Consider the following 17,072-nt stretch of genomic DNA (forward strand, 5'->3'; position numbering starts at 1 on the left):
AGAGGGAGAGAAGGAGCAGGGTGCCGGGGCTTGTTGCATGTGCCTGCCCCCTGGGCTCTTTACTGCCAGAGCTCCACTCCTGTGCGCTCCTGCAGGAAATGACCCCTGACTAAAACCATTTGTGGAGCTCAGCAGCAGTTCTTGTGAATATACAAATGCTACGTGATAAAAGCTTCCTCAAGGCACTGTAGTCCTCCTAGCCTTTTTTGAGTGTGGCTTTACTTACTAACAAGTTAACAGCTTTGCCCTCAGTATGTTTTTGCACTGCTAGCCAAAATGTATTCAGGAGCCATCTTTCTGTGCAGAACTTGAGACTTCTCTTCGGTTGCCTGCAGCTTTCCTATATAAATGGCTAACAGCATTTTCATAGATGTTTCTCAAGCATTTCATTAAGTGCTATTGTATCTTGAACATTTTCATAGATTCATTTTCCAAGCATTTCATTAATATTAAGTGCTATTACATCTTGAGAAGTCCCCAGTTAAAATTACTTCTTCAAAATGAAATGCTTCAACATGTAGAACTACTCTGCTTAGGGTTTACTTTCATATATCCTTTCAGCCAAAGGATCACTATTGGGGACTGGAAAAGGTATGCACAATCATAAATTTATGTCCTGAACCTATAGCCAATGGCAGATTCATATTTTTTGGCATTTTTCTTTGCCTTGAGCTAACAGTTGACAGTTTGGCCTGGAAGATATGACTCTGTTCCTCCTTCTGGTGCAGACTTCCAAATAATGTTTCATATATAAACCACTAATCCTTATGACAGCTCTGTAAGCTAGGCTAGTACATCTATCCCCATGTTGAACTGAACCGGAGAGTGTTGCTCACGTTAGACCTTCTAGCAAATTTGTGGCAAAGGAGGGATTTGAATCAGAGGCCCTCCTGATCACAGCCTTTTCTTTTAACCACTGTAATGACCTGTGCCCAAGCATGTTCCACAAACTGAAGGGTACTAAAGCTTTCTAAAGAGGGGAGGGCTATTTCTGTGGATTCCCCTCTCCCACTACAAATCCCCACTATACTGTTGTTGAGGGGCTGCTGACCCTTGGGAACAGCATTTTGCAGGTTTGGTGGGTTGCAGCAGAAGGAGGGAATCTGCTAACTCTTTTAAAAATGTATAGGCATATTTAGGTTCTCTGAACTGCATGGGTGAATACACCCAGTGCACCCAAACACGGGCAGGCCATCTAATTCCATCTTCAAGTTATCAACCTACAAAAAGAATTGTAGTTATGTTAAATTTGCTTTAAAATGTGTATTGATATCCTTGAATAGCCAGTTTGATAAATTAGAAGAAATTGAGTTTGATTTTACCTAAGAGGGCAGCAAGTTTGGCTTTGAGGAACATACCATAAATTTGTATAGCATTTTTGTAAACCTGTTAGATGCTGACTGCACAGTAACATGTGATTTAGCATGCCTCATACCTTCAGTGTTTATTTCCCTCGCGTGTCAAGGTTTAATCACAGATCTGTGGGGAAGATGGCTTCCAGGAAGAGCTTCAGGGAAGTTCAGAATGCCTTTTTGGCGCCAAAAGTTAAAATAACTATTTCTTTCTTCAGCTAGCAAACGTTCTACTTCTTCAGCAAACCTCAAGCAAGTAGAGATCAATAAACGGCTCTCATCGTCAGCAGCACTTCTTAATTCTCCAAGCAAGAGTAAGTTTGTGCGCGTAGAGGAGTTTTAACTCTGCTTTTCCTCCCCTATCATGTTTCCCTGATATTTGGTCTTAAATATATTTCACCCATTTTGTTACTCCAGTGAACTGTGCAGTTCTTCACTTCATGGTTGCTGAATGTGATGTCTGTTAGAACAGAAGAGCCATGGTAAACATTTTGCAGTCCCTCTGCTCAGTTTTGGAATTCAGGAAGCCAAATCATGACAAATGATTTTCTGCGCACCTTTTCTTAGCTAACTTTTAAGGATTTGCATGCTTTCAATCACAATTTCACTTGATCCACAGTTAAATAGTCAACTTTCTAAAACATGATAATGAGTTTTTTTCTTCTTTAAGTAGTACTTGAGTCCTTGAGGTGCATGGGGATGGCTTACTGCATACTGACAAAAAGTTATAAATGATCATCCCTTTCTTCCCAATGGTGCACAGAGTTGGGGTGTGTGTGGAAGAGGCAGTTTAGTGAGGCACATATTGATAACATGTAGTATGCCTGTGTCCAGTGTTCTGTCCGCAGTTTTGCTGTGATATACTAGATTTCAACTTAATAGAACTGGGTTACCTCAGCTATTTATAGCAGAATTTACTTCTGATAATTAAGAAGATAGAAACTCAACTACCTCTGGTCACTGTCACTAAAACCAACATTTGGCTTTTCTTAATGAATCAGTTAAAATGATTCACCTATAAACCTTTGGACATTGGCTTTCTAAAGGGTGTATGTGTAAGAGTATTTAATCATGCAGCCCACCCCAAGAAATCTGAAGTGGCACCATATAGAGACATTTTTATGACCTAATCTACTGTCACTTGAGAACTATGTCATTGTCTAGTTAAAAAATTTTTTCATTGTTAAACCATAAATTTTATTGAGAGTTTTATACATACAGAAAAAAAAAATCCAACAGGGAAGTCCAAAACAACAAAGCAAGGGTATTGCGAGAAAACTACACTTCTCTAACCGTACAAGACAACAATTTTTAGTTATATAACAACAATTTGTATTTAGCATTACTGACATTTTCCCAGTCAAATTTGTCTATATTAATCTTGTCCAATAAGGGATACCAAGCATGAAGTGGGCTCATCAATTCACATTCGTTCTGTCCGCAGTTTTGCTGTGATATACTAGATTTCAACTTAATAGAGCTGGGTCACCTCAGCTATTTATAGCATAATTTACTTCTGATAATTAGAAAGATAGAAACTCAACTACCTCTGGTCACTGTCACTTAAACCAACATTTGGCTTTTCATAATGAATCAGTTAAAACGATTCACCTGTAAACCTTTGGACATTGGCTTTTTAAAGGGTGTATGTGTAAGAGCATTTAATCGTGCAGCCCACCCCAAGAAATCTGAAGTGGCACCATATAGAGACATTTTTATGACCTAATCTACTGTCACTTGAGAACTATGTCATTGTCTAGTTAAATGATCAAGTACTTCCTTTTAAATATTAAATAATATTTTCCAGTTCACAAGAGAAGCTGGATAACAAATACTCTTATGGCACCTTAAAGACTAACTTTTTTTTTTTACTGCAGAAGCCAGAGGCCACTTTGTCAGTTACTTGAAGTGCATTTTTCACATGCAGTTTAGTTATCATTCCTTGAATTATGTAATTGATGAAACTGCAACTTTCATATAAAGTAGCAGTTATCTCAGCAGGATGATTTGGGTAAAAAATTCTAGACAAAAACCTTTTAAAAGTTTTCACATATTCTGAAATTTCTGCATAAGCATTGAAAAAAATGCATTTGTGTGTATGTGCATGCATATGCTCACACTGTTCTTTCTGCACTTGTAGTAGTTGCCTGGGGTCTAAAAATGTTCTTGAAAATCCTTATAAACATATTGGTGTATACTGTTAACATTAGATAGACGATGCACACAAGGATTGTCATTTGAGAAAAATTATTTGTGTAATGGATATCTTCTGGTTGAAAAGTAGCTGCTCTCTGAATTAATCAAGGTTGTCTGTCCTTTTTCTAGATACATGGGGTTTGATATGGATTGTAGCTCAATCAGAGAAATTGATTATCTTCTGTAAATCATAATCCTGGGGTTGATTGCATTAAGGCTTTCATTCTTGATCATGGCTTGATTTTTCCCTTACAGGCACCACTAAAAGAAGTGCTTCATTAAACAGACTGAATAACAAAGTTCCTCTGAATTCTGAGCAGCCAGTGTCCAAAGGTTTACAGGTGGAGCAGAAAGGTGCAGCAAACAAACTTTTAAATGCAGCTAGACAAACGGGAATATTTGTTGCTGATAAACCAGTTTTTTAAGAAGTTACCAATAAGAATGTTAAATCTGAACAGTGTTACTATTATTATATTTATAGTCCATTTAGGGATCAATCCACTGAGCTCTCACGTACAGGTTCCATGAATAGGAATTCATTTCAGGGGTTTTTTTTTAAAGATTTACATAATTTTTAAAACTCTCAGGTCCTCAAAGCAGTTTATAGTACTTTAAAATATACTGGTTATTTCCAGCCTGTAGCCCATCCCTCACACATTGTTATCCTTTCTACATGTTTGCATTGCAAGCACACATTCATTAAAGTCTGAGCTCTTTGGAAACTGAGTCCATGACTGTTTGTCTGAACTCACTGAGTCTGCTTTTCTATGTAAAAGAATTATGGAGTAACAAATATGATGCAAATAGGGCATGAATTTATTATTGTTCAAATTATGAAGGTTTAGACTACATTAGACTCTTTAGTACTATACTCTGTTTAATTTCAGGTTATTGTGCTAAATTATTACAGCAGCAAGTTACATTATGTGCATGTGTTCAGAAAGTTAATTAGAAAGGTGAAAAATCATTTCACTTAAATTTCTTTGTGATTTGAATAGCACTGATTTAAAATTAGTCTTCCTTGTAACTATATACAGTGATTTTCTGCTGTTTCACTTTGAATTTGTTTTCTTTCAATATCTTCAAAAGCAGGGATGTGGCCTTGATTAAACATTCCCAGTTAAAGATGTTTCTGATAGTCCCTTGCAGTTGTACAACTTGGTACGTGAGCTGCATGAACACATTTTGAAAATATCCCTTGTGTTTGGTGTCTAGGAGCAATGGAAAAGAAGAGGAGCTCATCCTTGAGTAGAATGGGCAATAAACTTCAGTCTTCTCCAGATTTAGAAAGTGTGCAAAAAGAAGAAAAAGCAGGTGGTTAACAGTTTACACAACTCACTCCTGCCAGTACCTTTAAGGGTGAAGGGGGCTGGACATTGGTTTAGGATTATTTTCTCATCTTGGGGAAACTGTAAAGATTTGTTAAATTATATGGCATTGTCATAGATCCTTGCTAGGAACATCCAAGCAATTGATCAAATCATTCCAGAAGTCTGTTACAAATTTAAGCGTTAGTGCTGTGTGTATCTAAAACATCTCACTTCCTACTTCTGGACTTAGTTGTGTTCACTCTTGATAATTAACTAGTCTCTGCATTAATATTTAAAGGTCAAGGCTTCTTTTCTAGTAATATCATTACTTTGTTTGAATGAAGTTGGTAGATACTGCCATATCAGTGTTTCTTGCAATTCTCCTTTCTAATAAAAACCTTACACTTCCTACTGGCATGCAGAGGTATTCATTACAATGCCTACATGTTAACCTAACAGTTAAATTTGTGTGAGAACTTCTATACAAGCAAAAAAAGATTTAACTCTTTAGTCACTTTTTTGAGGTTTCTCTGTCTTTATGCTGCATGACTTGCCACATCTTGAATTTCCAGGAAAGAACCACCGCCAAACTAACCTGATAATCTATTCCAGCTGTCATCTAAAACGCATTCATGTGTTCTGTCTGCATGTCATTTGCTGCCTGCGAAACCATTAATGTAGGCAAACAATGCAATGCTTTCAAATTGCATTATGGTATCTTGCTATGGTGTTCCAGTTTTTTTCCTGTTATACCAGACTTTTTGAAGTTACTGTTGGATGGTGGAAATGGCAGTCTGACAAATCTTAGCCTCACATGGGTGCTTTGAACTCCCTGGAGGATGTATGAGTTTAAAAAGTACATAGGGTTACTGGTGGTTGTCTGGTATAAACAGGTGTTTGTAATGAGTATGCACAGTGCTTGTGATGCTGTGTTCATACGGTGGTCTTCCTCTCTCATAATGATTTCTTTCCCTTTTGAAACTCACTTTCAGTAATTCCCCTCCTTTCCTTCCTTCTCTTTATGCTGCTTCCTTCATTATTGGACGTTTGTGTTGAATCCTCTTTGGTTTGTTCCCATCATTTAGCTCGTCGTTCCCAGTTCATCCCTCTGGAGAGTAACGTGATCAGTCGCCTGCTCGCCCCCACCCAAGCTTCCTTAGCTAGGAGTAAAAGTGCCGCCACATTATCAGCTGATGGCAGAGATCCCTCAGGTAACAGGCATGCAGTAGAAGACCAGACATAGCATTTTGTCTTGGAGGCAAAGCTGAAGCCTGCTAAACAAAATCCCATTATACGCAGTGAGTTATTAAAACAAATCTAGGTGAATGAAGCATTTCCACATGACCGCAGGATCTGCTCTAGTTTATCCCAACCTCAGACTGGAATACAATGTGGGGGAAAGTTCAGTACAGTATGTGACAGCCCGGTTCTAAGATTTCTTGCGTCCCCATGAGTTTCAAGCTGAACTGTGCTAGCCACAAGAATCACATCACATGAAATGGCACTTTCAGAACACTACTGAAACTGCAGATAGAGATGCCTGCTCAAATATTTACACTGTCATGTTCTGTTTGGATCACTCACCCAGGGAGATCCTTTGTCTAACTGCCCTGAGACTGATTTTAATGTGTTCCAAATGATGGACAGTTGGCTTGCCAACTCTCCTTGTTCCTGGAAAAGTTTGCTTTCACCAAATTCTTAGAGCTCAGTCAGAGAACTTCCCCACTTTGCTTGCTGCTGGAGCATCTTCCCCTATTCCTCTTTGCCTTTCGTACTGCGATCTGAATCCTGCCACATCTTTTCTCTTTTACCATTATTTTAAAGTCAGCCATGCAAGAAATCTATCCACCCCTCATTTGGGCACTGGGCAGAATTTCTTTGCTGTTAACTTTGCTTCATCACAATGCTTGTTGGTATTTGCACACACTGGCCTCCTGGTCATCTGAATTATCTTTACAACATAAGCTGAATAGCAGTAAGAATAACTTCATTATTTCTGAAGTGCTTTCAGAACACAGAGTTATAAATAAAAGTACTGCAAGTAAATCAGGCCCCTGCCTGTAGGAATCCAATACTTGTTCTTAATTTTGTCTCGCAAGAGGCACAAAAGAACCTGACTTTTTGTGTGGTCTTTTCTAGTCATTGTAAACTATGATTCTGGCCCTGCAGAAGCATTCCCTTCTCATTTGCATCTAGCTTTGAATAAAGAGTGGTATTGCTACCTCAGCCTAGGATTGCCTAGGAGAAATGTTTCATTTTTAGCTTTAGCAGCCTGCTCCTTTCATGCTCTTTTCATTCCTGTTGTGGTGCTTTTGTGAAGTGGATACTAATTGTGGTGGTGGTGTCTGTCACTGTGATATCTCACACTGTGAACTTCCCATGGTAATCCTTGATACAGTTCTTAACAAGTACTGTCTTTTCTTTCCCTGTTTCTTTGTCTTCTCCCTCCTACTTCCCCTCGTGTTTCCCTTTTCCAATGCCGTGCCATTGGTGGTCTGTTTGTCTTGTCATATTCCTAACTTTATAGAATCTCCCCTCTGTCCTCGTTCAGCTCCCAACAGTTCCCCAGTTCACGGTCCCAAAGCACCTGTACGCAGCCGCAGTATTGACAGGTTGAAGACGATAACTGCCTCTTCATCAGATAATATTTCTCTGGAACATGCACAGGTTGGTGGTTCTTTTATGTGTACTGGAATAATGGATTCTGCTTTTTAGATAAATACCTTTGAGGATGCCAAAGCAACCTGATGGCTTCATGCTGATGGATTCACAGCAGTTTTGATGATAATACAATATTTAGCTCTTTCTGTTGCACAGTAGCAATTTGAGAAGTGGTATTTTGTATCTAGAAAAAGCTGAATGCAGCTGGAAAAGAGGAAGACTCAACACGAGGTGGATTAACTCAATCTAGGAAGCCAAGGCCCTTAGTTTGCTAGACCTGAGCAAGGCTGTTAACCATAGGACCTTTTGGAGGACAAAAATTCATAAGGTCGCCATAAGTCAGAAGCAACTTGATGCACTTTTACGCATACACACACACACATACTTTGCATCTGTTTGCTTGGTCTCTTGAGTTATTAATGTTGAATCAAACTGAAGAGACAATGTGCTATTTAGAGAGTCCCTTTTGAGGATAGGGAAGAGTTGTCTGTTTTCCAATCATATTGAACTAGAACTGCAAATGCCCTTTTCATTTGTGGAGTTTGAATTTGTATCCATTGGAGATGGGTTCAGTTTTATCAGTCCTGCAGTGCAGATTCTGTCCAACCTCATTGTGTTGTGAGAACGTACGCTGGAACTTTTCTAGATTTTCTGTAGCTCACATCTGCTAAAGTGGCTTTATTAATCCTATAGAGTTAAGATTTTTAAAAGATTCATATGTAGTGACACTCTGTCTCATTCTTGGCACCTATATATGTTTTAGGAAGCAAGTTGACCTGTATTTTTCTGTTCTTTCCCCAGAAACTTGAAGTAGGAAAACAGTCTCCGTCTACCGCTGGGAGGCGTGCACCATCACCATCATTGTCCACTTCCAGACGATCGCCCTCTCCTGCTAAACTGGGTAAACGCCCTCCATCTCCAGCTGCAATCAGGTTTCTGTCTAGTAAATTTATTTGCTCTTCCCAAATCGTAATTGATTTGAGCCTGCTTGCGGGGAGGGCGGGGTATAAGTTTGAGAAAATAAATAAATAAATAATTCATAAAATCAGCTTTGCTTTGTCTGCTGGGCATCTGCTTTTGAATGGATTAAAGCTATTAAGGAATATTTGGAAACTTATGCGTACCCAGTCCCAATATGAGGAAGAAGTAGAGAAGCAGAATAGGGTGAAAGACCCCATGTCTGTGGATTGGGAGTTGCCTTAGGTGGAGCTGAAAAATGAGATCCGTATCAATTTAACAAGTATGATTGTCTTGTAAGAGAGGAGGAGCTCTCTTGCAGTAGACTGAAGGATATTTATATATTTTGATACATATGAGTGCAAGACCACTGGTGAGGGAAGCACTCTCAGTGGTTTAATACCATAAACTCCCCTGATCAGAAGCCAGAGTGTAATATGAAACCAACTGACTATTGGGCCAAGGTGTACAAGAAAGTCTGTTCTGTCCTGTGGATGCACACTCTTGCTGTAGGCAGATAAAACAAATGGCAGCTAAGTGTTATCTGATGTGAGAGTGAATCCTGTAGTCCTGATAGCACCACTTTCTTGGCAGACAAAAGCCTCGACCACCTTCACCAAGCATCTTAAGACCAAGGCCACCATCTCCTGTTACGGTCTCTAAACCAGCACCTATTCAGCGCCCATCTCTCACCCCTAACGTCCTCAATATACCAAAAAAGAAACCAGATGTGGACTGTAAACCAAAGGAGAAAATGGATGAAACTGCAGGGCAAGAGCAAGGGCCTTCTCCACAAACGTCAGAGCGAGAAATTGCTGCAAATGCTTCAAAGACCAAAGAAGGTAAGCGTGTATTATTCAAGTTGGTCACTTACATGCACCAGGCATTGATCACAGATCTGTTCCTAAATGGAGAGAGCACAGGAGATGTTTGGTAGGCAGCTCACAAAGTCCTTTTAGTGGCTGAAGTGACTTGAATAATGGATGGTGCATTCCACTCCAGTAGCTGTTACATTTCAGAACTTTATGAGATGATCTCTGGTAGTGGTGAGTGTCTTTGGGGGTACAAGTGCTTAAACCTGTAGGTTGCTGCCAAGTTTACATGTAATTTATCAGTAACTGTAAATTTCACTCATAGCCAAAAATCATTGCAACTTCTTAATAGCTTTCACATAAAGGAAAGTAACAAATACATCAGCAGATAAACAAACAGCCAGAGATATGGTTTGACTTCATACTGATTTGCTGGCAATCTTATGGTTCTGTTCATTTTGTGTTATATATTTATTACTACTACTAACTGAACTTTTTTTCAACCTGCAGTGTTGTTAAATTGTTTACTGTTGGTGCCTCAGGTCCAGGTGTTCCTGGACGATGCTGATTTTTGGACCCGATTCCATTTGACTGTCAACCTGTTTTGGTACAGAGGCAGTTCTGGTTGGCCCACTGGATGATCTATGCCAACAGATGACAAGGGGAGTGCTGTTAGTTCTCCATCAACCATGTTAACCTTCCACATCTACTAGTTCTCCATCAACCATGTTAACCTTCCGTATCATCTGCCCACATTAGGAATTGGAGGCACCATGTTCTGGTGGTTCCACTTTTGTTTAGCAGAGGGTTGCTATTTTGGCATTTATAGTGCAAGGTACCAGAAGGTCCCATCTTGTTGCCCGTGCTAGTTGATGTCTACATGAAATCATTGGGTGAGGCCATCAGTATGTCGATGATGCCCAGTTCTACCCTTTTATCTAATTCAGGGGCAGCTATGGAGGTCCTAGCAGGTACTTTATAGTTGGTTGTTGGCTCTATTGAGGGTGAACAGTCCAGGTGGGATGGTGGTTCTGTTTAATGTTTTATCAAGCCATGGGAGTAGTACTGTGTACCTCCCCCAAAAGAACAGGCATGCAGCTTGGGGTTTAAAAGATGCAAAATTGGCATCTGTGGGTTTGAGCCAATCAACCTTTCCATTGGTGGGAGGAAAGAGTATAGGATCCTCTTTGACCACCAAAAAGGCTCTGCTGGGGATCATGGGTGCTTCATGACCAAAAGTCCTGTGAGAGGGAGACTGCAGTAGGGAGGCTGAGGTTGATGGATGTCAGAAAATTCCCACAGGGAAACTGCAGCAAGAAATGGTGACTCCAGAGGAACCTGTTGACCTTGTACTTAAATAGTTTTGGGGAGAGGAGCGGGGTTCTGTGAACTGCCTGATGGCAGGGTAGGCATTTGCTAAATACATAAATTATTTTTTCACAACTCTGCTTTTCCCTTGGTGATATAAAATATAAATCAGAAAAAAAACTTTGCCTATTAACTCTACACAGTTCTCAGTATTAAAGTTCATAGGGAGAAAATGGTTTATTCAAATAGCTAGGCACTAATGTTTAGGTATGATAGTTCACAAATGCTTTAGGATAGTACATTCCATGCTGTGTATTAGGCATAAAAAATATTGGGTGTCCAGAAAGAGAGCGAGTTTACTGTGCTGAGCATATGTATCATATGTAAGCCAGAAAGCCTGTAAATGGTTGGACAGTTGGCCTGAGACTAGGAATACCAGCCTTGACTTGAGCGAATTAGTTTTTCAATTACCCATCAGTGAAGAATAGAATACTGGCTTGTCGTGAAGATAGAGATTGAGTTATTAACTTATAAAATTAATTTTCCAGTTCATTCCTGTATAATTGGCTGGATTCTTGGATAATTAGTATATACTTCCTGACTGATTTAATATCTCTTATTAAACCTTAGTTTTCCATGCTTAATACCTGTTGACACTTTGGTATAAAGCTTGTGTTTCACAGACATATAGATGGGAGGAGAAAATTCATTTCATCAACACAGTAACTCGAGACTTGGTAATGGAATAGTAAGAATTCCACTTAGTGGTTTCACGCTGTGTACAGTTGCTTACAGGCAATAGTCAACTTTTTTGTTATCTTGAGAAATAAGGGTAACAGAGTGGATGCATCAGTCGTCTCCCCTCCTTAGCCCTGTCCCCTGTGCTTAGTGAGCACATCCTCTACCCCCTCTGAGCTGGATGAACACCCTCTGTCATCTCCCAAAATGAGACTTTTCGGATGATGATGTCCTGGGTACTTCTCTCTGGAGAAGGAATTTGACCAGGCACCTGGTGGAAGAATCTCATTCTACAGACAGCCATTGGTAAGTGGGTTACTTGACTAGTATGTTTGAATATAAAATGGACGTGAGGAAGAATGAATAGTGGCTGGGCACTCTGTATTAATGCTTCTAGGCTGAGTGTTTTGTAACTAACCCCTGTTGTGTATGTCAAAATGTCCCTCTGACCCATCCCCTAGTACATCTAGATCTTACATAGAGCATGCTAAATGTTTAAGTGTTAGCTAGTTCAGTTTAGAAGCATATGCAACCATAGCTTCAGTTGCACATATTTTCCTTTACAGAACCATCATTGCCCTTCAGAATCCTACCTGAATTGCATTCCTCAGTGTTGGGCCCCTCTGCTTCTGCTACATCGACTTTCCACTCTCGTGACTTTCAGTCCACCTCCTCTGCTGCAAGGAAGATTCTTCTGGGATATAATCCATTGTCTGTTACTGGCAGTTCATCGGGTGTATTTCCTGCCCCTTTCCAGACTGATGTTATTGGCCGCATGTATTCCTCACACGCTTCTCCACCTCGCTTGGGTGCTAATCCCCAGAACTCTGGAAATAGCCGGGTTACAAAAGGAGCCAGGGCTGGCTTTTCAGCTGACTTTGCTGTGGAGGCTGAACGGCAGGGAGATGGAATGGGCATAAGCCCACGCAGGAGCTTTGGGATACCATATTCGTATCAGAGGACAAGTTCTGGCCCTGCTTTTACTACTCTTGGTGGGAGATTACCACATGTCCAGGATCCCTTTGTTCTGGAGAAATTGCTTCATACCTTCCAAACCATGAGGTCCAGCGTTGACAACATCAGCCAGGAGCTCAGAGTGCTGAATACTCATCTAGCCAATCTCTCCCACCACTTTGCACTAGCCCATCCTGGCCATATTCTGCGGCCTCATGAGGATGACCCACATTACCACCCTTGAAGAGGTGGCCAGCACTTCAGAATCATAGATCTGTAGCCTCAACCTCATCAGATTAGTCTGGATTCACACCTTGTACACTTGCTCTAATCCCAAGCATTACTATGGAGGAAAAGTCACACAGTTTCTTGATCAAATTCTTTACCCCTTGGTGTACCTACTACAGGCTGTAGCTTTGGGGGATGGCTGCACCTTTGTATATACATACGTATTAGTCACCATATATAGTATTAGTCCCCAAATATGGAGAACTGCTTGGAATATCATAATATTATGCGAATTTATCTTTGATCCTCACATTGCCATCCGGTTTGAAGGAAAAAACCAAACCTAGTAATTATCACCTTCTGAGGGCTTGTCATGCCTGTCATGCAATAAAAGCATATTTTTAAAACCCACAGCAGTCATTTTGCATAGCAGCTACCATACCTTCAGTATGTGCTATAAGCACTAAGATGCTTGTGGTGTAACATGCTGTCTGTGTTTAATACTTTATTTCATGCATTATGGTGGGCAGTGCGATCCATTTCTACATGCTGTCTGTGTTTAATACTTTATTTGAGAAATAAGGATAACTGATGGTGATTATGGTGGGCAGTGCAATCCATTTTTATCTGATTTGAATATTGGTTATGCCTTCTGTTGGGATAATGATTTATGACTTTATCACCATCATGGGCTTCACTGTTCAATCTCGGCAGTCAAGGAAACTCAAACAGTCCAGAGGCACAACTTGAAGTCCATCCAAGTCCCTCAGCCACTTTACTGTCTCAGAGATGTAAATAGTGGGAGTAGAAGAGAGCTTAATTTGGTGGGGCAAACCAAACACAGATATCAGGACAGTTGCGAAGAGAATCTTTAAGTCCAACGAAGAAACTGAATGCAGTTAAGATCATTGTGATTCCAAGAGCATGTCTAAATGTTGCAGTCATTTTTCTCTCCTGCTGGGGTATTTTGGCTCCCTTTCTCAGACCTCTTCCTGAGATGATGCATCTTTAACTGGATCTTCCAAGTAACACAAAACAGATGTTGAGCAAGATCTCCTCCTCCTGACAAGTTCTGATCTGAAAAGCTGTGTTAACTAAAATCAGCTCCCTGCTGTGGTCTGCAGGTTTTACTAATCCTGTTAATTAATGCTGATGGTCAGATAATGAGGCATATCTGTGCTTCATGCTGTTGCAGTTGTAATTTTTGGCTAATTAGATTTTTGTGTGGGGGGGTGGAAATAATGTTTCTCTTCACTGGCTCTGGGGTCTTTTTAATTTTATGGGCCAGTCTAGAAGAAGAAGAGTTGGTTCTTGTACCTCACTTCTCTCTACCTTAAGGAGTCTCTGGCTGCGATCACACACACTAAATAATCCACTTTCAATTCACTTTCAATGCACTTTCAAACTGGATTTTTCCAGTCCACACAGTAAAAATCCAGTTTGAAAGTGCATTGAAAGTGGATTATTTAGTGTGTGTGATTGCAGCCTCAAAGTAGCTTACAATCATCTTACCTTCACACCAGGCACCTTGTGAGATAGGTGGGGGTGAAAGAGTCCACCACTCTTAACCACAACACCACTAGTGGTGTAATTGAGTTTTTGGTCAGTGGTTTGTTTTCTTACTGTAATAGACTGAGGTCAGAGAAGACTACTCAGACCTTTAGAACAGGACAAATAAGCTTTTTAGCTTCCTATTTCAGTTCTACTTTTAACGTAAGTGATAGCAAGTGTCTTAGGGCTTACTTATAATTTATGATCTTATCAACCTGCCTTGTCCACATAGCCGAGTATTGTCTACTCATGTTGTCTGACTTCCTTTAAAAAACAACAACTGGACACTGTAGATTAGGTCTGTGACCTCCTGGATGTAAAGTATATACTCTTGCACTGCCTTATTGGACTCTTAGCTGCCAACATCTCACGGGATTGTGCTAATTGTACAATTGCTTTGAATGAATGAATTCAAGCTGAAGGTAACCTTTTACTAGAGTTAAAATATTGTTTAATCAAAGCAATTGATAAATATGCTGACTGAATTGTCAAAGAAATTGTTACTGATTCTTCCCCTGCTGAATATGCCTTTAACAATCGAGGTACCATATGAGCAACTCCTAGGGGATCCTTCGTAGGAAGTTTTTGCCTGATTTTCAGTTCTAGTCTCTTCTGCTTGCCACGTCAGAAACAGAAGGAACGTTGGCTGGGCAGAACTGTGGATACTATCTGAGTCTTTGCTTGTCCCATTGTTCTAAATGCTTCTGTGAATTACCCAAAGAGAACTGAGATGCAAAACTATAAGCTGTCAGTTGAATATACTGCCTAACAAAATCAATCAGAATTCCACGTAGGTGACCAAAATGCCCAAGAAAAAAGAAAAATGGAACCCTGTTTAAATTATTCATCTTAAGAAAAGGCAGATTTTAAAGAACTTTGGAATGTCTCTCAGAGCATTCATACTACACCGATTCCTATGTTCTAGAGAAGGGGTTGTGTTACAATAGGTTTTACAACAGAAACTTGCTTGACAGCAATTGAAGTATCAGTGTTTGCTTCCCAGTTGCTCAGGGGGAAGTTGTATAGAACACTAACTAAGAGAATGAATTGTGCCAGCTCAAAATCTAGTACTGAGCAGCAGAACCCAGTGCCAATGTGGCAGCAACAGAACTAACCAATGTCACACCAAAGAATCCCAGTGTATTTAAAAATATATATATGGCAGAATCGAGGGCAGTAGAAGCCCAGCAGAACACTCAAAAGTGCAGGGTGGGCAGGCACTTTTGCTAGCCCACCTCAACCAAGGCCAGCCCAATACACAGAAGCCCAGTAATGTTGAACTGCCACTTGCCACAATGGCACTGGGTTCTGCTGCTGAGAACTAGTATATTGGCACTGGGTTCTGCTGCTGGGCAGCCACTGCTGCTCTGGTTCTGCTGTCCTGCAACCCCCTCTCCCCCTTGCTTGGATTCTGATTCTGTGTTTGACATTAGTCCTCTTGAGCTAGCCAGTGGGTTGGCAATGGGTTCTGCTGCTCGGCACTAGTATATTGCACTGGTTCTGCTATCCTTGCAGAGATGCCCCTCTTTTCTTCAGAGATTCTCAGATCTGACCTTAGTCCTGTTGGGTTTTGGCACTGCCACAGTGGCACTGGTTCTGTTACTGGCCTTGCAAAAATGCCCCACCACACACACACTCCACTTTCAACTGCAGAGATTCTCTGGGACATTCTGCTAGGCTTGTATCGCCTTGCTATTTCCCCCACCATTGGAAACCATGGAGGACGGGGGAACTCTCTTTGGGTGCCCATAGAATTGGACCCCCTGATCCAATGTTGTTGAAACTTGGGGGTTCTTTTGGGGAGAGGTTCCAGCAACTACACTGCAAATTTTGTGCCTTTACCTCAAATCCCCTCTCCCCCAGCTCACTGAATATACTCTTGCAGATTTGCCATTGACTATCATGGCCCCAATAGGTATAATGGAGTTGAAAAATTTGGGATTTCCAAATTAATTCAGGATTCTCTTATCGGTAAGTTGAAGCAGATCAGAAAATCCGATTCGGCGTAACTAATGCCAGAATCATGCTGAAAAGGCGTGATTTGGGTATTAATTCGGCTCAGAAATGCTGAATGCACATCCGTAGCTATAAGTTGCATGATACTAACTCACTATTTGCACATCCGTAGCTATAAGTTGCATGATAGTAACTGACTAAGACTTCAGTTTTAGGAAGTTTAACTTGCTACCCAAACTCTGTTAGCACTGTATAAGGCTGATTATGTTTGTATAACACAGTTTCTGTTGTTACAAAATTTGTGTTTTCTATTTTCTACTTTGATTTTTCCCCCTACTTCTAAACTATACATGCTATAGTAGTACGGGTATAGTGTTTTGCATCTCTCTCTATTGTGTATATTTGTAGTTTTTATTGTAAGAAATGAAGGCATTTATTCTTTTGAATTTCTGAAATATGCCAAATAATGCAGTTTTATATAGTAATCAAGTTATAAATGAAACATTTTCTGTTGTCAAAGTAGTTAAATAAGTTCAGGGTTAATGAAAGTAAGTGTTCTGTATATTTTCATTTTCCCCATATTTTGAAATTTTTCCCCATGGCTTCAGAATGTCCAGAAATTCTGTATTTCTAGTCTGAAGTATTGTTGGGTTGTCAAAACATTCTACAGTTTAGCCCTCACCTGGATAGCCCAGGCAAGCCCGATTTCAGAAGCTAAGCGAGGTCGACTCTGGCAAGTGCTTGGATGGTAGACCTTCTTGAAATACTGGAGGTGGGAGATGGGGGCAGGCATTATTCAGTCACCTCTCTGAATATCCTCTAGGCCCCCAATAGGGGTCAGTCACCAGAGGTCGCCATGACTTCCAGGTGCAGACAGTCAGTCACCAGAGGTCGCCATGACTTCCAGGTACACACACATTCATATGCATTCACACACAGATGCATATATGAAAAATACAAGAAAACCCATTTTATAGTTTTCTTGTTCTGAAATTCACTTCCTCAGAAGTTAATGTCCGGGGGGGGGGGGGTCATGAAAGTGAGGTTAA

At 40.4% G+C, this 17,072-nt stretch overlaps 1 protein-coding gene across 1 annotated transcript in view; it reads left to right on the forward strand.

Annotated features, from left to right (window-relative positions):
* MAP7D3 (MAP7 domain containing 3) overlaps window positions 1-17,072 on the forward strand; it is a 54,670-nt gene that overhangs the window by 25,627 nt on the left and 11,971 nt on the right. The window contains 8 exon segments of the mRNA XM_015424029.1: window positions 1,571-1,666; window positions 3,804-3,902; window positions 4,764-4,862; window positions 5,944-6,069; window positions 7,386-7,525; window positions 8,321-8,451; window positions 9,071-9,318; window positions 9,799-9,895. Of these exon segments, the coding sequence (XP_015279515.1) occupies window positions 1,571-1,666; window positions 3,804-3,902; window positions 4,764-4,862; window positions 5,944-6,069; window positions 7,386-7,525; window positions 8,321-8,451; window positions 9,071-9,318; window positions 9,799-9,895 (1,036 nt within the window).

The sequence above is a fragment of the Gekko japonicus genome, unplaced genomic scaffold, assembly GCF_001447785.1.
Source record: "Gekko japonicus isolate JY-2015 unplaced genomic scaffold, Gekko_japonicus_V1.1 scaffold575, whole genome shotgun sequence".
Classification (NCBI taxonomy): Eukaryota; Metazoa; Chordata; class Lepidosauria; order Squamata; family Gekkonidae; genus Gekko; species Gekko japonicus.